The sequence below is a fragment of the Oncorhynchus masou genome, chromosome 27 (genome assembly GCF_036934945.1).
Source record: "Oncorhynchus masou masou isolate Uvic2021 chromosome 27, UVic_Omas_1.1, whole genome shotgun sequence".
Lineage (NCBI taxonomy): Eukaryota > Metazoa > Chordata > Actinopteri > Salmoniformes > Salmonidae > Oncorhynchus > Oncorhynchus masou.
This window is the reverse complement of record NC_088238.1, coordinates 4,971,132-4,998,007: the sequence shown is the minus strand read 5'-3', so window position 1 is coordinate 4,998,007 and position 26,876 is coordinate 4,971,132. Positions and strand designations below refer to the sequence as shown.

Below are 26,876 nucleotides of genomic sequence, written 5' to 3'. Positions count from 1 at the left end.
CTAGAGGGGCCTTTGGTGCAGTTGTATGAGCAATGACAGACCACAGGAAGTGTTCTTGCTACTATAGCCTTCCTCTCTCATCTGATAATGGTATTGTCACTTTGGCAGCTGATATTGACCATTTGGTAGCTTGCACTTAGCCACTCCAGAGGGCATATCTTTGGCATTATTGATTCAAGGGTTTTATTGGCATGGGAAACTTATGTTAACATTGCCAAAGCAAGTGAGGTAGATAATATACAAAAGTTTCAAAAGAATAAAGACATTACAAATGTCATATTATGTGTATATACAGTATTGTAACAATGTACAAATGGTTCAAGTACAAAAGGGAAAATAAATAATAAATTAATAAATAATCTCTCTCTCTGGCGCCTCTCTCTGTCTGCCTCTCTCTCTCTCTCTCTCTCACTCCTACTCTCTCTGGCTCCTTCTTCTCTCTCTCTCTCTCACTCCTACTCTCTCTCTCTCTGGCTCCTTCTTCTCTGTCTCTGTCTCCTTCTTCTCTCTGTCTCTGTCTCCTTCTTCTCTGTCTCTGTCTCCTTCTTCTCTGTCTCTGTCTCCTTCTTCTCTGTCTCTGTCTCCTTCTTCTCTCTGTCTCTGTCTCCTTCTTCTCTCTCTCTCGGTCTCCTTCTTCTCTGGCTCCTTCTTCTCTGTCTCTGGCTCCTTCTTCTCTGTCTCTGCCTCCTTCTTCTCTCTGTCTCTGCCTCCTTCTTCTCTCTGTCTCTGCCTCCTTCTTCTCTCTGTCTCTGCCTCCTTCTTCTCTCTGTCTCTGCCTCCTTCTTCTCTGTCTCTGTCTCCTTCTTCTCTGTCTCCTTCTTCTCTGTCTCTGTCTCCTTCTCTGTCTCTGTCTCCTTCTTCTCTGTCTCTGTCTCCTTCTTCTCTGTCTCTGGCTCCTTCTCTCTCTCAGTCTCCTTCTTCTCGGTCTCTGTCGCCTTCTTCTCTGGCTCTGTCTCCTTCTCTGTCTCTGTCTCCTTCTCTGTCTCTGTCTCCTTCTTCTCTGTCTCCTTCTCGGTCTCTGTCTCCTTCTCTGTCTCTGTCTCCTTCTCTGTCTCTGTCTCCTTCTCCGTCTCTGTCTCCTTCTCTGTCTCTGTCGCCTTCTTCTCTGTCTCTGTCTCCTTCTTCTCTGTCTCTGTCTCCTTCTTCTCTGTCTCTGTCTCCTTCTTCTCTGTCTCTGTCTCCTTCTTCTCTGTCTCCTTCTTCTCTGTCTCTGTCTCCTTCTTCTCTGTCTCTGTCTCCTTCGTCTCTGTCTCCTTCTTCTCTGTCTCTGTCTCCTTCTCTGTCTCTGTCTCCTTCTTCTCTGTCTCTGTCTCCTTCTTCTCTGTCTCTGTCTCCTTCTTCTCTGTCTCTGGCTCCTTCTCTCTCTCAGTCTCCTTCTTCTCGGTCTCTGTCGCCTTCTTCTCTGGCTCTGTCTCCTTCTCTGTCTCTGTCTCCTTCTCTGTCTCTGTCTCCTTCTTCTCTGTCTCCTTCTCGGTCTCTGTCTCCTTCTCTGTCTCTGTCTCCTTCTCTGTCTCTGTCTCCTTCTCCGTCTCTGTATCCTTCTCCGTCTCTGTCTCCTTCTCTGTCTCTGTCGCCTTCTTCTCTGTCTCTGTCTCCTTCTTCTCTGTCTCTGTCTCCTTCTTCTCTGTCTCTGTCTCCTTCTTCTCTGTCTCTGTCTCCTTCTTCTCTGTCTCCTTCTTCTCTGTCTCTGTCTCCTTCTTCTCTGTCTCTGTCTCCTTCATCTCTGTCTCTGTCTCTGTCTCCTTCTGTTCTGTCTCCTTCTGTTCTGTCTCTGGCTCCTTCCTCTCTCTCCCTGGCTCCTCTCTCGCTCTCTCTGGCTCCTCTCTCTCTCTCTCTCTCTCTTTCTCCCTCTGTCTTTCTCTCTAGCCCTTTCTTGTTCAATAAATCATTTTGACAGAACTGGAATACAAAGCTATAAGTGAGGACTGTGTGACTTTCTCACGAACAGAATGTTCTGTCAGTTTCTGTAGATACAGAAAGTCGCCTAATTGAAACATCAGCAATATTTCAACATCATTTCACCTGGGTTCATTTTCCTCAGTCCTCGTAGTACATTAGCATAGAAGGTAAACTAAAATAGCACCTTTAAATCTGTGAGATGATCAAGTACGACGATTACCAGAGGACTTTAAAAGTGTAGAATGATAAACCATTTAAAAAGTCGTACTAATCTCAAAACAAAGCTTTCATAAAATCCTAAAATATTTAAAGTAGCTAGTCACCCTATTTGAAGTAGTTAAAACTTATAAGTTAGAGACTTCTGTGGAGTCTAAACTCATTAAAGTTGAATTTAACGAGAGCAAACGCTCACTAACCTTTACTCAAAACTATACTGAGACAAATGCCAAATGTTTAACCAAAGACAGAGGCATCACATGACTCAGAGCAGGTTGAGAATCTATTTATCTGGGTCCTGGAGTAGTGAACACAATGAAGGATGTGTTCTATAGAACATCTGACTATTAACACATTGAGGATGTCAGTCTGTGTGTGTGTGTGTGTGTGTGTGTGTGTGTGTGTGTGTGTGTGTGTGTGTGTGTGTGTGTGTGTGTGTGTGTGTGTGTGTGTGTGTGTGTGTGTGTGTGTGTGTGTGTGTGTGTGTGCGTGCGTGCGTGCGTGCGTGACTCAGCATCCTGCTAAGAGGGGACCAATGCCACCAATGCAAATTGAGAGACGTGTCACTTGTCAGGTAGAGAGAGTCTGATATGGAATGGAAGGGACCTCCTCGGATGGGTTTATTCATCAAGTCTGTTAGAAACACCACTACTGTTAGAAACACTACTACTGGTAGAAACACTAATACTGTTAGAAACACTACTACACTACTATTGTTAGAAACACTACTACTGTTAGAAACACTACTACTGGTAGAAACACTACTACTGTTAGAAACACTACTACTGTTAGAAACACTACTACACTACTACTGTTAGAAACACTACTACTGGTAGAAACACTACTACTGTTAGAAACACTACTACACTACTACTGATAGAAACACTACTACTGTTAGAAACACTACTACTGTTAGAAACACTACTACTAGTAGAAACACTACTACTGGTAGAAACACTACTACTGTTAGAAACACTACTACTGGTAGAAACACTACTACACTACTACTGTTAGAAACACTACTACTGTTAGAAACACTACTACACTACTACTGTTAGAAACACTACTACTAGTAGAAACACTACTACTGGTAGAAACACTACTACTAGTAGAAACACTACTACTGTTAGAAACACTACTACTATTTTTTATTTTTTTATTTCACCTTTATTTAACCAGGTAGGCTAGTTGAGAACTACTAGAAGCACTACTACTGGTAGAAACACTACTACTGTTAGAAACACTACTAAAGTTAGCAACACTACTACTGGTAGAAACACTACTACTGTTAGAAACACTACTACTGTTAGAAACACTACTACTGGTAGAAACACTACTACTACTAGAAACACTACTACAGGTAGAAACACTACTACTGTTAGAAACACTACTACTAGTAGAAACACTACTACTGTTGGAAACACTACTACTGGTAGAAACACTACTACTGTTAGAAACACTACTACTGGTAGAAACACTACTAGTGTTAGAAACACTACTACTGTTAGAAACACTACTACTGTTAGAAACACTACTACTGTTAGAAACACTACTACTGGTAGAAACACTACTACTGTTAGAAACACTACTACTGTTAGAAACACTACTACTGTTAGAGACACTACTACTGGTAGAAACACTACTACTGTTAGAAACACTACTATTGTTAGAAACACTACTACTGTTAGAAACACTACTACACTACTACTGTTAGAAACACTACTACTGTTAGAAACACTACTACACTACTACTGTTAGAAACACTAATACTGGTAGAAACACTACTACTGTTAGAAACACTACTACTGTTAGAAACACTACTACTGTTAGAAACACTACTACTGTTAGAAACACTACTACACTACTACTGTTAGAAACACTACTACACTACTACTGTTAGAAACACTACTACACTACTACTGTTAGAAACACTATTACTGTTAGAAACACTATTACTGTTAGAAACACTACTACTGTTAGAAACACTACTACTGGTAGAAACACTACTACTGTTAGAAACACTACTACTGGTAGAAACACTACTACACTACTACTGTTAGAAACACTACTACTGTTAGAAACACTACTACTGGTAGAAACACTACTACTGTTAGAAACACTATTACACTACCACTGTTAGAAACACTACTACTGTTAGAAACACTACTACTGGTAGAAACACTACTACTGTTAGAAACACTATTACACTACTACTGTTAGAAACACTACTACTGTTAGAAACACTACTACTGGTAGAAACACTACTACTGTTAGAAACACTACTACTGGTAGAAACACTACTACACTACTACTGTTAGAAACACTACTACACTACTACTGTTAGAAACACTACTACACTACTACTGTTAGAAACACTACTACACTACTACTGTTAGAAACACTACTACTGGTAGAAACACCACTACTGTTAGAAACACTATTACACTACTACTGTTAGAAACACTACTACTGTTAGAAACACTACTACTGGTAGAAACACTACTACTGTTAGAAACACTACTACTGGTAGAAACACTACTACTGTTAGGAACACTACTACTGGTAGAAACACTACTACTGTTAGAAACACTATTACACTACTACTGTTAGAAACACTACTACTGTTAGAAACACTACTACTGGTAGAAACACCACTACTGTTAGAAACACTACTACTGTTAGAAACACTATTACTGTTAGAAACACTACTACTGTTAGAAACACTACTACTGGTAGAAACACTACTACTGTTAGAAACACTATTACACTACTACTGTTAGAAACACTACTACTGGTAGAAACACTACTACTGGTAGAAACACTACTACTGTTAGAAACACTATTACACTACTACTGTTAGAAACACTACTACTATTAGAAACACTACTACTGGTAGAAACACCACTACTGTTAGAAACACTACTACTGTTAGAAACACTATTACTGTTAGAAACACTATTACACTACTACTGTTAGAAACACTACTACTGTTAGAAACACTACTACACTACTACTGTTAGAAACACTACTACTGGTAGAAACACTACTACTGTTAGAAACACTATTACACTACTACTGTTAGAAACACTACTACTGGTAGAAACACTACTACTGGTAGAAACACTACTACTGTTAGAAACACTACTGCACTACTACTGGTAGAAACACTACTACTAGTAGAAACACTACTACACTACTACTGTTAGAAACACTACTACACTACTACTGGTAGAAGCACTACTACTGGTAGAAACACTACTACTGTTAGAAACACTACTACACTACTACTGGTAGAAACACTACTACTAGTAGAAACACTACTACTGTTGGAAACACCATTACTGTTAGAAACACTACTACTGTTAGAAACACTACTACTATTTTTTATTTTTTTATTTCACCTTTATTTAACCAGGTAGGCTAGTTGAGAACAAGTTCTCATTTGCAACTGCGACCTGGCCAAGATAAAAGCATAGCAGTGTGAACAGACAACACAGAGTTACACATGGAGTAAACAATTAACAAGTCAATAACACAGTAGAAAAAAGGGGAGTCTATATACATTGTGTGCAAAAGGCATGAGGAGGTAGGCGAATAGAAACACTACTACTTGTAGAAACACTACTACTGTTAGATACACTACTACTGTTAGAAACACTACAACTGTTAGAAACACTACTACTGATAGTGGTCTGGTAGAAACACTGCTGGTACTCATACAAGTTTAGACTGTCAGACAGCGCATGTACCTGGAGCATGTCAAAGGTCATTTAACAGGTCATTTAGCAGGTCATTTAGCAGGTCATTTAGCAGGTCATTTAGCAGGTCATTTAGCAGGTAATTTAATGGGTCATTTAACAGGTCATTTAACGGGTCATTTAGCAGGTCATTTAATGGGTCATTGAACAGGTCATTTAGCAGGTCATTTAGCAGGTCATTTAATGGGTCATTTAGCAGGTCATTTAATGGGTCATTTAATGGGTCATTTAACAGGTCATTTAACAGGTCAATTAATGGGTCATTTAACAGGTCATTCAATGGGTCATTTAACAGGTCATTCAATGGGTCATTTAACAGGTCATTTAATGGGTAATTTAACAGGTCATTTAATGGGTCATTTAACAGGTCAATTAATGGGTCATTTAACAGGTCATTCAATGGGTCATTTAACAGGTCATTCAATGGGTCATTTAACAGGTCATTTAATGGGTCATTTAACAGGTCATTCAATGGGTCATTTAACAGGTCAATTAATGGGTCATTTAACAGGTCATTTAATGGGTCATTTAGCAGGTCATTTAGCAGGTCATTCAATGGGTCATTTAGCAGGTCATTTAACAGGTCATTTAGCAGGTCATTGAGCAGGTGACTTATCAGCAGGGAGTGCAGGTGGGGACAGCTAAATCCCACCAACCATTGTGTCCCTCGGATGTTGTTTGGCGTCATCTGGTGTGGTGGTTCTGTGTGGTGACCTGGTTTGTTGTCATGGTGATTGTGGGTCTGGATCTTACAGCAGATAAACTCTACTCTTGCATGGGGTCTATGATACAACTCCGGTTGTCAGCCATTATAGGTAGTTACTCACGGTCGATCATGGTGACCACGTTCTCCTCCACGGCGGGGCTGCTGAGTCCAGCTGAGGCCACTCTGACAGCCACGTTGTATCTCCTGTAAGGCTGTAGGTTCTCCAGGCTGAGTAAGGTACTATCCCGGGCCAGACGCAGGGCGTACACCAGCTCCCAGCTGTCCTGCTGACGCACCTGGGGGGTAGTGGACATTACTGTAGTCCACTCCTTGTTTTCAACATACTGATAACTTTAACAGTCCACTCCTTGTTTTCAACAAACTGACAACTTTAACAGTCCACTCCTTGTTTTCAACATACTGACAACTTTAACAGTCCACTCCTTGTTTTCAACATACTGACAACTTTAATAGTCCACTCCTTGTTTTCAACATACTGACAACTTTAATAGTCCACTCCTTGTTTTCAACATACTGACAACTTTAATAGTCAACTCCTTGTTTTCAACATACTGACAACTTTAACAGTCCACTCCTTGTTTTCAACATACTGACAACTTTAACAGTCCACTCCTTGTTTTCAACATACTGACAACTTTAATAGTCCACTCCTTGTTTTCAACATACTGACAACTTTAATAGTCCACTCCTTGTTTTCAACATACTGAGAACTGAATAGTCCACTCCTTGTTTTCAACATACTGACAACTTTAATAGGCCACTCCTTGTTTTCAACATACTGAGAACCGATTACTGTAGTCCACTCCTTGTTTTCAACATACTGACAACTTTAACAGTGATAACTGTTAACACTGATAACTGATTAGTGTAGTCCACTCCATGTTTTACTCCAGCACTAGCTGAGTCATGTAACTTAATATGGAGTTGTTCCCCCTTTGCTGCTATAACAGCCTCCACTCTTCTGGGAAGGTTTTCCACTAGACGTTGGAAAATTGCTGCTGGGACTTGTTTCCATTCAGCCACAAGAGCATTAGTGAAGTCAGACACTGATGTTGGGCGATTAGGCCTGACTCGCAGTCAGTGTTCCAATTAATAAAAAAAAAGTTGCTTCCAGAGGCAGTTTGGAACTTGGTCGTGAGTGTTGCAATCGATGACAGATGATATTTACGCGCTACGTGCTGCTTCACTCAATGTTCCCGTTCTGTGAGCTTGTGTGGCCTACCACGTCACAGCTGAGCTGTTGTTGCTCCTAGACATTTCCACTTAACAATAACAGCACAGTTGACTGGGGCAGCTCGAGCAGGGCCGAAATTTGACAAACTGACTTGTTGCATCCTATGACGGTGTCACGTTGAAAGTCCCTGAGCTCTTCCGTACGGGCTATTCTACTGCCAGTGTTTGTCTATGTTACCAGGCAAGTCAGTTAAGAACAAGTTCTTATTTTCAATAACGGCCCAGTGGGTCAACTGCTTGTGTTCAGGGGCAGAACGACCTTGTCAGCTCAGGGATTTGATCTTGCAACCTTCCCGTTACTAGTCCAATGCTCTAACCACTAGGCTACCTGCCTCTAACCACTAGGCTACCTGCCTCTAACCACTAGGCTACCTGCCTCTAACCACTAGGCTACCTGCCTCTAACCACTAGGCTACCTGCCTCTAACCACTAGGCTACCTGCCTCTAACCACTAGGCTACCTGCCTCTAACCACTAGGCTACCTGCCTCTAACCACTAGGCTACTTGCCTCTAACCACTAGGCTACTTGCCTCTAACCACTAGGCTACCTGCCTCTAACCACTCGGCTACCTGCCTCTAACCACTCGGCTACCTGCCTCTAACCACTCGGCTACCTGCCGTCTATGGAGATTGCATGGCTGTGTGGGTGATTTTATACACCTGTCAGCAACGGGTGTTGCTGAAATAGCCCGAATCCACCAATTTAAAGGGGCGTCCACATCGTGTATGTATGGGTTAACCGAAAGGTTGCTGGATCGAATCCCTGACCTGACGAGGAAAAAAATCTGTTGTTCAGCCCCGAACAAGGCAGTTAACCCATCGTTCCCTGGGTGTGGATGTTAATTAAGGCAGTCCCCCGCACCTTTCTGATTCAGAGGGGTTGGCTTAAATGAGGAAGACACATTTCAGTTGAATTGCATTCAGTTGTACAACTGTCACGGTATCCTATATCCCTGCAATGCCTTCAGTAAAGTTGGAGAAATGGTATCAGACACCCTGACCTCAACGTGTATAAAAACAAGACAAGACATAAAGACAGTGTGTGTGCGAGAGATGTGACATTACCTCCACGGTATAGGAGTCCCAGTGGGAGTCAGGGAAGGTCCAGGAACAGGAGATGGATGACGAACTCTGGGGGAAACAATGCATGTTCCGCAGTCTGGATGGGTCTGGGAGGAAGAGAGGGAACATTTAGGATTGATTTGTTGATTGATTAATATTTAATAAACCTTTATTTATTCAAGTAAATTTGACTGTGATTGCACGAAGTCCCTGGTCCAAGAAAGCATGGCATGACGTTTCAGTGCAGGGAGTTTTAGAACCATTGAGCTTAGGGTCTCATAGCCCTGAGACGAGAACTATACCTTCTGGAGTTTTAGTTAGGAGGACTGTGACAACCAACCTCTGTCTACTCTACCTTCCTGCCCCCTGTCTCCTCTACCTTCCTGCCCCCTGTCTCCTCTACCTTCCTGCCCCTGTCTCCTCTACCTACCTATCTCCTGTCTCCTCTACCTACCTGCCCCCTGTTTCCTCTACCTTCCTGTCCCCTGTCTCCTCTACCTTCCTGCCCCCTGTCTCCTCTACCTTCCTGTCCCCTGTCTCCTCTACCTTCCTGTCCCCTGTCTCCTCTACCTTCCTGCCCCCTGTCTCCTCTACCTTCCTGCCCCCTGTCTCCTCTACCTTCCTGCCCCCTGTCTCCTCTACCTTCCTGTCCCCTGTCTCCTCTACCTTCCTGCCCCCTGTCTCCTCTACCTTCCTGCCCCCTGTCTCCTCTACCTTCCTGCCCCCTGTCTCTTCTACCTTCCTGCCCCCTGTCTCCTCTACCTTCCTGTCCCCTGTCTCGTCTACCTTCCTGCCCCCTGTCTCGTCTACCTTCCTGCCCCCTGTCTCCTCTACCTTCCTGTCCCCTGTCTCCTCTACCTTCCTAACTCTGCACTAGCAGTCTGGGTTGAAGATAACAAATTTAAAACAAGAAGACTCTAACATCCCATAACGATTTGCATAAAATGAGAAAGAATTATAAAGTAAGGGACAAACAATGTTAGATAGCGAAGGCACTGGGCCCATGTATCTAAAAGCTTCCTGATGTCATAATGATCTGTCCTAATAAGGGCATCTTCAGCCTAGCTGGCAGTGAGAGACAGAGGACACGTGAAAAAAAAGATATTTTTACTGTTTACTGGAGGCTTCAATCAGACTTCAATCATTGGCCAGGAGTGAGGATACAATAGGAGCCAGGCAGAGTATTATGAGTTTTGCTGAGTCACCACCGGCCATAAGAGGCTCTACAGTACGTCACATCAGACTGAGGACAAAGTGGCCAGGGACCAGTTGAATAGAAAGGCTCTCTACATAACAGTGTGAAAGCAAATGAGCACTGAGGCCAAGAATAATATTTTGAGAGGTGTGTTTTGTTGCCGTGCCCTTGGACTGTCTGCCTTTTTTCAAAGGAAAACAACGGTCTGCGTGAGCCCACACTACACACACGACTCAATAACAGGGTCCAATGTAAGTGTGTGGTCTGCATGACACACGCTTCCATAGAGATATACACACTGACCCGAGCTTCTGTAGTGGGGGGCTCAACTAGTCTGAAGCTTCATATTGATGATAGCACTATGAAGGCATTATACATACTCACTCAGCACCATGCCATGTTATTTTGGACCAGCTCAAACTGCTGTAGAAGTTAGTAGATTGGGCTGTAGTGGGCAAGGGGCCTTGGTGGTTTACCAGAATGAATAGAACCTCTAACCCTGATAATATGACTGGTAAATAGAATGAATAGAACCTGTAACCCTGGTAATATGACTGGTAAATAGAATGAATAGAACCTCTAACCCTGGTAATGACTGGTAAATAGAATGAATAGAACCTGTAACCCTGGTAATATGACTGGTAAATAGAATGAATAGAATCTCTAACCCTGGTAATATGACTGGTAAATAGAATGAATAGAACCTCTAACCCTGGTAATATGACTGGTAAATAGAATGAATAGAACCTCTAACCCTGGTAATGACTGGTAAATAGAATGAATAGAACCTGTAACCCTGGTAACATGACTGGTAAATAGAATGAATAGAACCTGTAACCCTGGTAACATGACTGGTAAATAGAATGAATAGAACCTCTAACCCTGGTAATATGACTGGTAAATAGAATGAATAGAACCTCTAACCCTGGTAATATGACTGGTAAATAGAATGAATAGAACCTCTAACCCTGGTAATATGACTGGTAAATAGAATTAATAGAACCTGTAACCCTGGTAACATGACTGGTAAATAGAATGAATAGAACCTCTAACCCTGGTAATATGACTGGTAAATAGAATGAATAGAACCTCTAACCCTGGTAATATGACTGGTAAATAGAATGAATAGAACCTCTAACCCTGGTAATATGACTGGTAAATAGAATGAATAGAACCTGTAACCCTGGTAATATGACCGGTAAATAGAATGAATAGAACATGTAACCCTGGTAATATGACTGGTAAATAGAATGAATAGAACCTGTAACCCTGGTAATATGACTGGTAAATAGAATGAATAGAACCTCTAACCCTGGTAATATGACTGGTAAATAGAATGAATAGAACCTGTAACCCTGGTAATATGACTGGTAAATAGAATGAATAGAACCTGTAACCCTGGTAATATGACTGGTAAATAGAATGAATAGAACCTCTAACCCTGGTAATATGGCTGGTAAATAGAATGAATAGAACCTGTAACCCTGGTAATATGACTGGTAAATAGAATGAATAGAACCTCTAACCCTGGTAATATGACTGGTAAATAGAATGAATAGAACCTCTAACCCTGGTAATATGACTGGTAAATAGAATGAATAGAACCTGAAACCCTGGTAAATAGAATGAATAGAACCTGTAACCCTGGTAATATGACTGGTAAATAGAATGAATAGAACCTCTAACCCTGGTAATATGACTGGTAAATAGAATGAATAGAACCTGTAACCCTGGTAATATGACTGGTAAATAGAATGAATAGAACCTGTAACCCTGGTAATATGACTGGTAAATAGAATGAATAGAACCTGTAACCCTGGTAATATGACTGGTAAATAGAATGAATAGAACCTGTAACCCTGAAAATATGACTGGTAAATAGAATGAATAGAACCTGAAACCATGGTAAATAGAATGAATAGAACCTGTAACCCTGGTAAATAGAATGAATAGAACCTGTAACCCTGGTAATATGACTGGTAAATAGAATGAATAGAACCTCTAACCCTGGTAATATGACTGGTAAATAGAATGAATAGAACCTGTAACCCTGGTAATATGACTGGTAAATAGAATGAATAGAACCTCTAACCCTGGTAATATGACTGGTAAATAGAATGAATAGAACCTGAAACCCTGGTAAATAGAATGAATAGAACCTGTAACACTGGTAATATGACCGGTAAATATAATGAATAGAATCTATAACCCTGGTAATATGACTGGTAAATAGAATGAATAGAACCTCTAACCCTGGTAATATGACTGGTATATAGAATGAATAGAACCTGAAACCCTGGTAAATAGAATGAATAGAACCTCTAACCCTGGTAATATGACTGGTAAATAGAATGAATAGAACCTGAAACCCTGGTAAATAGAATGAATAGAACATCTAACCCTGGTAATATGACTGGTAAATAGAATGAATAGAACCTGAAACCCTGGTAAATAGAATGAATAGAACCTCTAACCCTGGTAATATGACTGGTAAATAGAATGAATAGAACCTGAAACCCTGGTAAATAGAATGAATAGAACCTGTAACCCCGGTAAATAGAATGAATAGATCCTGTAACCCTGGTAATATGACTGGTAAATAGAATGAATAGAACCTCTAATCCTGGTAATATGACTGGTAAATAGAATGAACAGAACATGAAACCCTGGTAATATGACTGGTAAATAGAATGAATAGAACCTGAAACCCTGGTAAATAGAATGAATAGAACCTGTAACCCTGGTAAATAGAATGAATAGAACCTGAAACCCTGGTAAATAGAATGAATAGAACCTGTAACCCTGGTAAATAGAATGAATAGAACCTGAAACCCTGGTAAATAGAATGAATAGAACCTGTAACCCTGGTAATATGACTGGTAAATAGAATGAATAGAACATGAAACCCTGGTAATATGACTGGTAAATAGAATGAATAGAACCTGAAACCCTGGTAAATAGAATGAATAGAACCTGTAACCCTGGTAAATAGAATGAATAGAACCTGAAACCCTGGTAATATGACTGGTAAATAGAATGAATAGAACCTGTAACCCTGGTAATATGACTGGTAAATAGAATGAATAGAACATGAAACCCTGGTAATATGACTGGTAAATAGAATGAATAGAATGAATAGAACCTGAAACCCTGGTAAATAGAATGAATAGAACCTGTAACCCTGGTAAATAGAATGAATAGAACCTGAAACCCTGGTAAATAGAATGAATAGAACCTGTAACCCTGGTAAATAGAATGAATAGAACCTGAAACCCTGGTAAATAGAATGAATAGAACCTGTAACCCTGGTAAATAGAATGAATAGAACCTGTAACCCTGGTAATATGACCGGTAAATAGAATGAATAGATCCTGTAACCCTGGTAATATGACTGGTAAATAGAATGAATAGAACCTGAAACCCTGGTAAATAGAATGAATAGAACCTGTAACCCTGGTAATATGACCGGTAAATAGAATGAATAGATCCTGTAACCCTGGTAATATGACTGGTAAATAGAATGAATAGAACCTGAAACCCTGGTAAATAGAATGAATAGAACCTGTAACCCTGGTAAATAGAATGAATAGAACCTGAAACCCTGGTAAATAGAATGAATAGAACCTGAAACCCTGGTAATATGACTGGTAAATAGAATGAATAGAACATGAAACCCTGGTAATATGACTGGTAAATAGAATGAATAAAACCTGAAACCCTGGTAAATAGAATGAATAGAACCTGAAACCCTGGTAATATGACTGGTAAATAGAATGAATAGAACATGAAACCCTGGTAATATGACTGGTAAATAGAATGAATAGAACCTGAAACCCTTGTAAATAGAATGAATAGAACCTGTAACCCTGGTAAATAGAATGAATAGAACCTCTAACCCTGGTAATATGACTGGTAAATAGAATGAATAGAACCTGTAACCCTGGTAATATGACTGGTAAATGGAATGAATAGAACCTCTAACCCTGGTAATATGACTGGTAAATAGAATGAATAGAACCTGTAACCCTGGTAATATGACTGGTAAATATAATGAATAGAACCTCTAACCCTGGTAATATGACTGGTAAATAGAATTAATAGAACCTGTAACCCTGGTATTATGACTGGTAAATATAATGAATAGAACCTCTAACCCTGGTAATATGACTGGTAAAAAGAATGAATATAACCTGTAACCCTGGTAAATAGAATGAATAGAACCTGTAACCCTGGTAAATAGAATGAATAGAACCTCTAACCCTGGTAATATGACTGGTAAACAGAATTAATAGAACCCTAACCCTGGTAATATGACTGGTAAACATAATGAATAGAACCTCTAACCCTGGTAATATGACTGGAAATTAGAATGAATAGAACCTGTAACCCTGGTAATATGACTGGTAAATAGATGAATAGAACCTCTAACCCTGGTAATATGACTGGTAAATAGAATGAATAGAACCTCTAACCCTGGTAATATGACTGGTAAATAGAATGAATAGAACCTGTAACCCTGGTAATATGACTGTTACATATAATTAATAGAACCTGTAACCCTGGAAATATGACTGGTAAATAGAATGAATAGAACCTCTAACCCTGGTAATATGACTGGTAAATAGAATGAATAGAACCTGTAACCCTGGTAATATGACTGGTAAATAGAATGAATAGAACCTGTAACCCTGGTAAATAGAATGAATAGAACCTGTAACCCTGGTAAATAGAATGAATAGAACCTGTAACCCTGGTAAAAGAATGAATAGAACCTCTAACCCTGGTAATATGACTGGTAAACAGTATGAATAGAACTTCTAACCCTGTTAATATGACTGGTAAATAGAATGAATAGAACCTCTAACCCTGGTAATATGACTGGTAAATAGAATGAATAGAACCTCTAACCCTGGTAATATGACTGGTAAATAGAATGAATAGAACCTGTAACACTGGTAATATGAATGGTAAATAGAATGAATAGAACCTGTAACCCTGGTAATATGACTGGTAAATAGAATGAATAGAACCTGTAACCCTGGTAAATAGAATGAATAGAACCTGTAACCCTGGTAAATAGAATGAATAGAACCTGTAACCCTGGTAATATGACTGGTAAATAGTATGACAAGAACCTGTAACCCTGGAAATATGACTGGTAAATAGAATGAATAGAACCTGTAACCCTGGTAATATGACCGGTAAATAGAATGAATAGAACCTGAAACCCTGGTAAATAGAATGAATAGAACCTGTAACCCTGGTAAATAGAATGAATAGAACCTGAAACCCTGGTAAATAGAATGAATAGAACCTGTAACCCTGGTAAATAGAATGAATAGAACCTGAAACCCTGGTAAATAGAATGAATAGAACCTGTAACCCTGGTAATATGACTGGTAAATAGAATGAATAGAACATGAAACCCTGGTAATATGACTGGTAAATAGAATGAATAGAACCTGAAACCCTGGTAAATAGAATGAATAGAACCTGTAACCCTGGTAAATAGAATGAATAGAACCTGAAACCCTGGTAATATGACTGGTAAATAGAATGAATAGAACCTGTAACCCTGGTAATATGACTGGTAAATAGAATGAATAGAACATGAAACCCTGGTAATATGACTGGTAAATAGAATGAATAGAATGAATAGAACCTGAAACCCTGGTAAATAGAATGAATAGAACCTGTAACCCTGGTAAATAGAATGAATAGAACCTGAAACCCTGGTAAATAGAATGAATAGAACCTGTAACCCTGGTAAATAGAATGAATAGAACCTGAAACCCTGGTAAATAGAATGAATAGAACCTGTAACCCTGGTAAATAGAATGAATAGAACCTGTAACCCTGGTAATATGACCGGTAAATAGAATGAATAGATCCTGTAACCCTGGTAATATGACTGGTAAATAGAATGAATAGAACCTGAAACCCTGGTAAATAGAATGAATAGAACCTGTAACCCTGGTAATATGACCGGTAAATAGAATGAATAGATCCTGTAACCCTGGTAATATGACTGGTAAATAGAATGAATAGAACCTGAAACCCTGGTAAATAGAATGAATAGAACCTGTAACCCTGGTAAATAGAATGAATAGAACCTGAAACCCTGGTAAATAGAATGAATAGAACCTGAAACCCTGGTAATATGACTGGTAAATAGAATGAATAGAACATGAAACCCTGGTAATATGACTGGTAAATAGAATGAATAAAACCTGAAACCCTGGTAAATAGAATGAATAGAACCTGAAACCCTGGTAATATGACTGGTAAATAGAATGAATAGAACATGAAACCCTGGTAATATGACTGGTAAATAGAATGAATAGAACCTGAAACCCTTGTAAATAGAATGAATAGAACCTGTAACCCTGGTAAATAGAATGAATAGAACCTCTAACCCTGGTAATATGACTGGTAAATAGAATGAATAGAACCTGTAACCCTGGTAATATGACTGGTAAATGGAATGAATAGAACCTCTAACCCTGGTAATATGACTGGTAAATAGAATGAATAGAACCTGTAACCCTGGTAATATGACTGGTAAATATAATGAATAGAACCTCTAACCCTGGTAATATGACTGGTAAATAGAATTAATAGAACCTGTAACCCTGGTATTATGACTGGTAAATATAATGAATAGAACCTCTAACCCTGGTAATATGACTGGTAAAAAGAATGAATATAACCTGTAACCCTGGTAAATAGAATGAATAGAACCTGTAACCCTGGTAAATAGAATGAATAGAACCTCTAACCCTGGTAATATGACTGGTAAACAGAATTAATAGAACCCCTAACCCTGGTAATATGACTGGTAAACATAATGAATAGAACCTCTAACCCTGGTAATATGACTGGAAATTAGAATGAATAGAACCTGTAACCCTGGTAATATGACTGGTAAATAGATGAATAGAACCTCTAACCCTGGTAATATGACTGGTAAATAGAATGAATAGAACCTCTAACCCTGGTAATATGACTGGTAAATAGAATGAATAGAACCTGTAACCCTGGTAATATGACTGTTACATATAATTAATAGAACCTGTAACCCTGGAAATATGACTGGTAAATAGAATGAATAGAACCTCTAACCCTGGTAATATGACTGGTAAATAGAATGAATAGAACCTGTAACCCTGGTAATATGACTGGTAAATAGAATGAATAGAACCTGTAACCCTGGTAAATAGAATGAATAGAACCTGTAACCCTGGTAAATAGAATGAATAGAACCTGTAACCCTGGTAAAAGAATGAATAGAACCTCTAACCCTGGTAATATGACTGGTAAACAGTATGAATAGAACTTCTAACCCTGTTAATATGACTGGTAAATAGAATGAATAGAACCTCTAACCCTGGTAATATGACTGGTAAATAGAATGAATAGAACCTCTAACCCTGGTAATATGACTGGTAAATAGAATGAATAGAACCTGTAACACTGGTAATATGAATGGTAAATAGAATGAATAGAACCTGTAACCCTGGTAATATGACTGGTAAATAGAATGAATAGAACCTGTAACCCTGGTAAATAGAATGAATAGAACCTGTAACCCTGGTAAATAGAATGAATAGAACCTGTAACCCTGGTAATATGACTGGTAAATAGTATGACAAGAACCTGTAACCCTGGAAATATGACTGGTAAATAGAATGAATAGAACCTGTAACCCTGGTAATATGACCGGTAAATAGAATGAATAGAACCTGAAACCCTGGTAAATAGAATGAATAGAACCTGTAACCCTGGTAAATAGAATGAATAGAACCTGAAACCCTGGTAAATAGAATGAATAGAACCTGTAACCCTGGTAAATAGAATGAATAGAACCTGAAACCCTGGTAAATAGAATGAATAGAACCTGTAACCCTGGTAATATGACTGGTAAATAGAATGAATAGAACATGAAACCCTGGTAATATGACTGGTAAATAGAATGAATAGAACCTGAAACCCTGGTAAATAGAATGAATAGAACCTGTAACCCTGGTAAATAGAATGAATAGAACCTGAAACCCTGGTAATATGACTGGTAAATAGAATGAATAGAACCTGTAACCCTGGTAATATGACTGGTAAATAGAATGAATAGAACATGAAACCCTGGTAATATGACTGGTAAATAGAATGAATAGAATGAATAGAACCTGAAACCCTGGTAAATAGAATGAATAGAACCTGTAACCCTGGTAAATAGAATGAATAGAACCTGAAACCCTGGTAAATAGAATGAATAGAACCTGTAACCCTGGTAAATAGAATGAATAGAACCTGAAACCCTGGTAAATAGAATGAATAGAACCTGTAACCCTGGTAAATAGAATGAATAGAACCTGTAACCCTGGTAATATGACCGGTAAATAGAATGAATAGATCCTGTAACCCTGGTAATATGACTGGTAAATAGAATGAATAGAACCTGAAACCCTGGTAAATAGAATGAATAGAACCTGTAACCCTGGTAATATGACCGGTAAATAGAATGAATAGATCCTGTAACCCTGGTAATATGACTGGTAAATAGAATGAATAGAACCTGAAACCCTGGTAAATAGAATGAATAGAACCTGTAACCCTGGTAAATAGAATGAATAGAACCTGAAACCCTGGTAAATAGAATGAATAGAACCTGAAACCCTGGTAATATGACTGGTAAATAGAATGAATAGAACATGAAACCCTGGTAATATGACTGGTAAATAGAATGAATAAAACCTGAAACCCTGGTAAATAGAATGAATAGAACCTGAAACCCTGGTAATATGACTGGTAAATAGAATGAATAGAACATGAAACCCTGGTAATATGACTGGTAAATAGAATGAATAGAACCTGAAACCCTTGTAAATAGAATGAATAGAACCTGTAACCCTGGTAAATAGAATGAATAGAACCTCTAACCCTGGTAATATGACTGGTAAATAGAATGAATAGAACCTGTAACCCTGGTAATATGACTGGTAAATGGAATGAATAGAACCTCTAACCCTGGTAATATGACTGGTAAATAGAATGAATAGAACCTGTAACCCTGGTAATATGACTGGTAAATATAATGAATAGAACCTCTAACCCTGGTAATATGACTGGTAAATAGAATTAATAGAACCTGTAACCCTGGTATTATGACTGGTAAATATAATGAATAGAACCTCTAACCCTGGTAATATGACTGGTAAAAAGAATGAATATAACCTGTAACCCTGGTAAATAGAATGAATAGAACCTGTAACCCTGGTAAATAGAATGAATAGAACCTCTAACCCTGGTAATATGACTGGTAAACAGAATTAATAGAACCCTAACCCTGGTAATATGACTGGTAAACATAATGAATAGAACCTCTAACCCTGGTAATATGACTGGAAATTAGAATGAATAGAACCTGTAACCCTGGTAATATGACTGGTAAATAGATGAATAGAACCTCTAACCCTGGTAATATGACTGGTAAATAGAATGAATAGAACCTCTAACCCTGGTAATATGACTGGTAAATAGAATGAATAGAACCTGTAACCCTGGTAATATGACTGTTACATATAATTAATAGAACCTGTAACCCTGGAAATATGACTGGTAAATAGAATGAATAGAACCTCTAACCCTGGTAATATGACTGGTAAATAGAATGAATAGAACCTGTAACCCTGGTAATATGACTGGTAAATAGAATGAATAGAACCTGTAACCCTGGTAAATAGAATGAATAGAACCTGTAACCCTGGTAAATAGAATGAATAGAACCTGTAACCCTGGTAAAAGAATGAATAGAACCTCTAACCCTGGTAATATGACTGGTAAACAGTATGAATAGAACTTCTAACCCTGTTAATATGACTGGTAAATAGAATGAATAGAACCTCTAACCCTGGTAATATGACTGGTAAATAGAATGAATAGAACCTCTAACCCTGGTAATATGACTGGTAAATAGAATGAATAGAACCTGTAACACTGGTAATATGAATGGTAAATAGAATGAATAGAACCTGTAACCCTGGTAATATGACTGGTAAATAGAATGAATAGAACCTGTAACCCTGGTAAATAGAATGAATAGAACCTGTAACCCTGGTAAATAGAATGAATAGAACCTGTAACCCTGGTAATATGACTGGTAAATAGTATGACAAGAACCTGTAACCCTGGAAATATGACTGGTAAATAGAATGAATAGAACCTGTAACCCTGGTAATATGACCGGTAAATAGAATGAATAGAACCTGTAACCCTGGTAATATGACTGGTAAATAGAATGAATAGAACCTCTAACCCTGGTAATGTGACTGGTAAATAGAATGACTAGAACCTATAACCCTGGTAATATGACTGGTAAATAGAATGAATAGAACCTGTAACCCTGGTAACATGACTGGTAAATAGAATGAATAGAACCTCTAACCCTGGTAATATGACCGGTAAATAGAATGACTAGAACCTATAACCCTGGTAATATGACTGGTAAATAGAATGACTAGAACCTCTAACCCTGGTAATATGACTGGTAAATAGAATGAATAGAACCCCTAACCCTGGAAAATATAATGAATATAATCTCTCACCCTGGTAATATGACTGGTAAATAGAATGAATAGAACCTGTAACACTGGTAATATGACTGGTAAATAGTATGACAAGAACCTCTAACCCTGGTAATATGACTGGTAAATAGAATGAATAGAACCTGTAACCCTGGTAATATGACCGGTAAATAGAATGAATAGAACCTGTAACACTGGTAATATGACTGGTAAATAGAATTAATAGAACCTGTAACCCTGGTAAATAGAACCTGTAACCCTGGTAAATAGAATGAATAGAACCTGTCACCCTGGTAATATGACCGGTAAATAGAATGAATAGAACCTGTAACCCTGGTAATATGACCGGTAAATAGAATGAATAGAACCTGTAACCCTGGTAATATGACTGGTAAATAGAATGAATAGAACCTCTAACCCTGGTAATATGACTGGTAAACAGAATTAATAGAACCCCTAACCCTGGTAATATGACTGGTAAACATAATGAATAGAACCTCTAACCCTGGTAATATGACTGGAAATTAGAATGAATAGAACCTGTAACCCTGGTAATATGACTGGTAAATAGATGAATAGAACCTCTAACCCTGGTAATATGACTGGTAAATAGAATGAATAGAACCTCTAACCCTGGTAATATGACTGGTAAATAGAATGAATAGAACCTGTAACCCTGGTAATATGACTGTTACATATAATTAATAGAACCTGTAACCCTGGAAATATGACTGGTAAATAGAATGAATAGAACCTCTAACCCTGGTAATATGACTGGTAAATAGAATGAATAGAACCTGTAACCCTGGTAATATGACTGGTAAATAGAATGAATAGAACCTGTAACCCTGGTAAATAGAATGAATAGAACCTGTAACCCTGGTAAATAGAATGAATAGAACCTGTAACCCTGGTAAAAGAATGAATAGAACCTCTAACCCTGGTAATATGACTGGTAAACAGTATGAATAGAACTTCTAACCCTGTTAATATGACTGGTAAATAGAATGAATAGAACCTCTAACCCTGGTAATATGACTGGTAAATAGAATGAATAGAACCTCTAACCCTGGTAATATGACTGGTAAATAGAATGAATAGAACCTGTAACACTGGTAATATGAATGGTAAATAGAATGAATAGAACCTGTAACCCTGGTAATATGACTGGTAAATAGAATGAATAGAACCTGTAACCCTGGTAAATAGAATGAATAGAACCTGTAACCCTGGTAAATAGAATGAATAGAACCTGTAACCCTGGTAATATGACTGGTAAATAGTATGACAAGAACCTGTAACCCTGGAAATATGACTGGTAAATAGAATGAATAGAACCTGTAACCCTGGTAATATGACCGGTAAATAGAATGAATAGAACCTGAAACCCTGGTAAATAGAATGAATAGAACCTGTAACCCTGGTAAATAGAATGAATAGAACCTGAAACCCTGGTAAATAGAATGAATAGAACCTGTAACCCTGGTAAATAGAATGAATAGAACCTGAAACCCTGGTAAATAGAATGAATAGAACCTGTAACCCTGGTAATATGACTGGTAAATAGAATGAATAGAACATGAAACCCTGGTAATATGACTGGTAAATAGAATGAATAGAACCTGAAACCCTGGTAAATAGAATGAATAGAACCTGTAACCCTGGTAAATAGAATGAATAGAACCTGAAACCCTGGTAATATGACTGGTAAATAGAATGAATAGAACCTGTAACCCTGGTAATATGACTGGTAAATAGAATGAATAGAACATGAAACCCTGGTAATATGACTGGTAAATAGAATGAATAGAATGAATAGAACCTGAAACCCTGGTAAATAGAATGAATAGAACCTGTAACCCTGGTAAATAGAATGAATAGAACCTGAAACCCTGGTAAATAGAATGAATAGAACCTGTAACCCTGGTAAATAGAATGAATAGAACCTCTAACCCTGGTAATATGACTGGTAAACAGAATTAATAGAACCCCTAACCCTGGTAATATGACTGGTAAACATAATGAATAGAACCTCTAACCCTGGTAATATGACTGGAAATTAGAATGAATAGAACCTGTAACCCTGGTAATATGACTGGTAAATAGATGAATAGAACCTCTAACCCTGGTAATATGACTGGTAAATAGAATGAATAGAACCTCTAACCCTGGTAATATGACTGGTAAATAGAATGAATAGAACCTGTAACCCTGGTAATATGACTGTTACATATAATTAATAGAACCTGTAACCCTGGAAATATGACTGGTAAATAGAATGAATAGAACCTCTAACCCTGGTAATATGACTGGTAAATAGAATGTATAGAACCTGTAACCCTGGTAATATGACTGGTAAATAGAATGAATAGAACCTGTAACCCTGGTAAATAGAATGAATAGAACCTGTAACCCTGGTAAATAGAATGAATAGAACCTGTAACCCTGGTAAAAGAATGAATAGAACCTCTAACCCTGGTAATATGACTGGTAAACAGTATGAATAGAACTTCTAACCCTGTTAATATGACTGGTAAATAGAATGAATAGAACCTCTAACCCTGGTAATATGACTGGTAAATAGAATGAATAGAACCTCTAACCCTGGTAATATGACTGGTAAATAGAATGAATAGAACCTGTAACACTGGTAATATGAATGGTAAATAGAATGAATAGAACCTGTAACCCTGGTAATATGACTGGTAAATAGAATGAATAGAACCTGTAACCCTGGTAAATAGAATGAATAGAACCTGTAACCCTGGTAAATAGAATGAATAGAACCTGTAACCCTGGTAATATGACTGGTAAATAGTATGACAAGAACCTGTAACCCTGGAAATATGACTGGTAAATAGAATGAATAGAACCTGTAACCCTGGTAATATGACCGGTAAATAGAATGAATAGAACCTGTAACCCTGGTAATATGACTGGTAAATAGAATGAATAGAACCTCTAACCCTGGTAATGTGACTGGTAAATAGAATGACTAGAACCTATAACCCTGGTAATATGACTGGTAAATAGAATGAATAGAACCTGTAACCCTGGTAACATGACTGGTAAATAGAATGAATAGAACCTCTAACCCTGGTAATATGACCGGTAAATAGAATGACTAGAACCTATAACCCTGGTAATATGACTGGTAAATAGAATGACTAGAACCTCTAACCCTGGTAATATGACTGGTAAATAGAATGAATAGAACCCCTAACCCTGGAAAATATAATGAATATAATCTCTCACCCTGGTAATATGACTGGTAAATAGAATGAATAGAACCTGTAACACTGGTAATATGACTGGTAAATAGTATGACAAGAACCTCTAACCCTGGTAATATGACTGGTAAATAGAATGAATAGAACCTGTAACCCTGGTAATATGACCGGTAAATAGAATGAATAGAACCTGTAACACTGGTAATATGACTGGTAAATAGAATTAATAGAACCTGTAACCCTGGTAAATAGAACCTGTAACCCTGGTAAATAGAATGAATAGAACCTGTCACCCTGGTAATATGACCGGTAAATAGAATGAATAGAACCTGTAACCCTGGTAATATGACCGGTAAATAGAATGAATAGAACCTGTAACCCTGGTAATATGACTGGTAAATAGAATGAATAGAACCTCTAACCCTGGTAATATGACTGGTAAATAGAATGAATAGAACCTCTAACCCTGGTAATATGGCTGGTAAATAGAATGAATAGATCCTGTCACCCTGGTAATATGACTGGTAAATAGAATGAATAGAACCTCTAACCCTGGTAATATGGCTGGTAAATAGAATGAATACAACCTCTAACCCTGGTAATATGACTGGTAAATAGAATGAATAGAACCTCTAACCCTGGTAATATGACTGGTAAATAGAATGAATAGAACCTGAAACCTGGTAAATAGAATGAATAGAACCTGTAACCCTGGTAAATAGAATTAATAGAACCTGTAACACTGGTAATATGACCGGTAAATAGAATGAATAGAACCTCTAACCTTGGTAATATGAATGGTAAATAGAATGAATAGAACCTGTAACCCTCGTAATATGACCGGTAAATAGAATGAATAGAACCTGTAACACTGGTAATATGACTGGTAAATAGAATGAATAGAACCTCTAACCCTGGTAATATGACTGGTAAATAGAATTAATAGAACCTCTAACCCTGGTAATATGAATGGTAAATAGAATGAATAGAACCTCTAACCCTGGTAATATGAATGGTAAATAGAATGAATCGAACCTGTAACCCTGGTAATATGAATGGTAAATAGAATGAATAGAACCTGTAACCCTGGTATTATGACTGGTAAATAGAATGAATAGAACCACTAACCCTGGTAATATGACTGGTAAATAGAATGAATAGAACCTGTAACCCTGGTAATATGACCGGTAAATAGAATTAATAGAACCTCTAACCCTGGTAATATGAATGGTAAATAGAATTAATAGAACCTGTAACCCTGGTAATATGACCGGTAAATAGAATGAATAGAACCTGTAACACTGGTAATATGACTGGTAAATAGAATGCATAGAACCTCTAACCCTGGTAATATGACTGGTAAATAGAATGCATAGAACCTCTAACCCTGGTAATATGACTGGTAAATAGAAAGAATAGAACCTCTAACCCTGGTAATATGACTGGTAAATAGAATGAATAGAACCTCTAACCCTGGTAATATGACTGGTAAATAGAATGAATAGAACCTGTAACCCTGGAAAATATAATGAATATAATCTCTCACCCTGGTATTATGACTGGTAAATAGAATGAATAGAACATGTAACCCTGGTAATATGACTGGTAAATAGAATTAATAGAACCTGTAACACTGGTAATATGACCGGTAAATAGAATGAATAGAACCTATAACCCTGGTAATATGACTGGTAAATAGAATGAATAGAACCTCTAACCCTGTTAATATGACTGGTAAATAGAATAAATAGAACCTCTAACCCTGGTAATATGACTGGTAAATAGAATGAATAGAACCTCTAACCCTGGTAATATGGCTGGTAAATAGAATGAATAGATCCTCTAACCCTGGTAAATAGAATGAATAGAACCTGAAACCTGGTAAATAGAATGAATAGAACCTGTAACCCTGGTAATATGACTGGTAAATAGAATTAATAGAACCTGTAACACTGGTAATATGACTGGTAAATAGAATTAATAGAACCTGTAACACTGGTAATATGACCGGTAAATAGAATGAATAGAACCTCTAACCCTGGTAATATGACTGGTAAATAGAATGAATCGAACCTCTAACCCTGGCAATATGACTGGTAAATAGAATTAATAGAACCTCTAACCCTGGTAATATGACTGGTAAATAGAATGAATAGAACATGTAACCCTGGTAATATGAATGGTAAATAGAATGAATAGGACCTGTAACCCTGGTAATATGACTGGTAAATAGAATGAATAGAACCTCTAACCCTGGTAATATGACTGGTAAATAGAATCAATAGAACCTCTAACCCTGGTAATATGACTGGTAAATAGAATGAATAGAACCTCTAACCTTGGGAATATGACTGGTAAATAGAATGAATAGAACCTGTAACCCTGGTAATATGACTGGTAAATAGTATGACAAGAACCTGTAACCCTGGAAATATGACTGGTAAATAGAATGAATCGAACCTCTAACCCTGGTAATATGACTGGTAAATAGAATTAATAGAACCTCTAACCCTGGTAATATGAATGGTAAATAGAATGAATAGAACCTGTAACCCTGGTAATATGACTGGTAAAAAGAATGAATAGAACCTCTAACCCTGGTAATATGACTGGTAAATAGAATGAATAGAACCTCTAACCCTGGTAATATGACTGGTAAATAGAATGAATAGAACCTCTAACCCTGGTAATATGACTGGTAAATAGAATGAATAGAACCTGTAACCCTGGTAATATGACTGGTAAATAGTATGACAAGAACCTGTAACCCTGGAAATATGACTGGTAAATAGAATGAATAGAACCTGTAACCCTGGTAATATGACCGGTAAATAGAATGAATAGAACCTGTAACCCTGGTAATATGACTGGTAAATAGAATGAATAGAACCTCTAACCCTGGTAATGTGACTGGTAAATATAATGAATAGAACATGGAACCCTGGTAATATGACTGTTAAATATAATTAATAGAAC

General features: G+C 37.9%; 1 protein-coding gene across 1 annotated transcript in view; it reads right to left on the bottom strand.

Moving 5' to 3' along the window:
- LOC135516567 (receptor-type tyrosine-protein phosphatase beta-like) overlaps positions 1-26,876 on the bottom strand; it is a 140,215-nt gene that overhangs the window by 61,271 nt on the left and 52,068 nt on the right. The window contains exons 16-17 of the mRNA XM_064940917.1: positions 8,899-9,002; positions 6,701-6,875 (exon numbers count right to left, since the gene is read on the bottom strand). Coding sequence (XP_064796989.1) covers positions 6,701-6,875; positions 8,899-9,002 — 279 coding nt within the window. The remainder of the gene's footprint in view (positions 1-6,700; positions 6,876-8,898; positions 9,003-26,876) is intronic.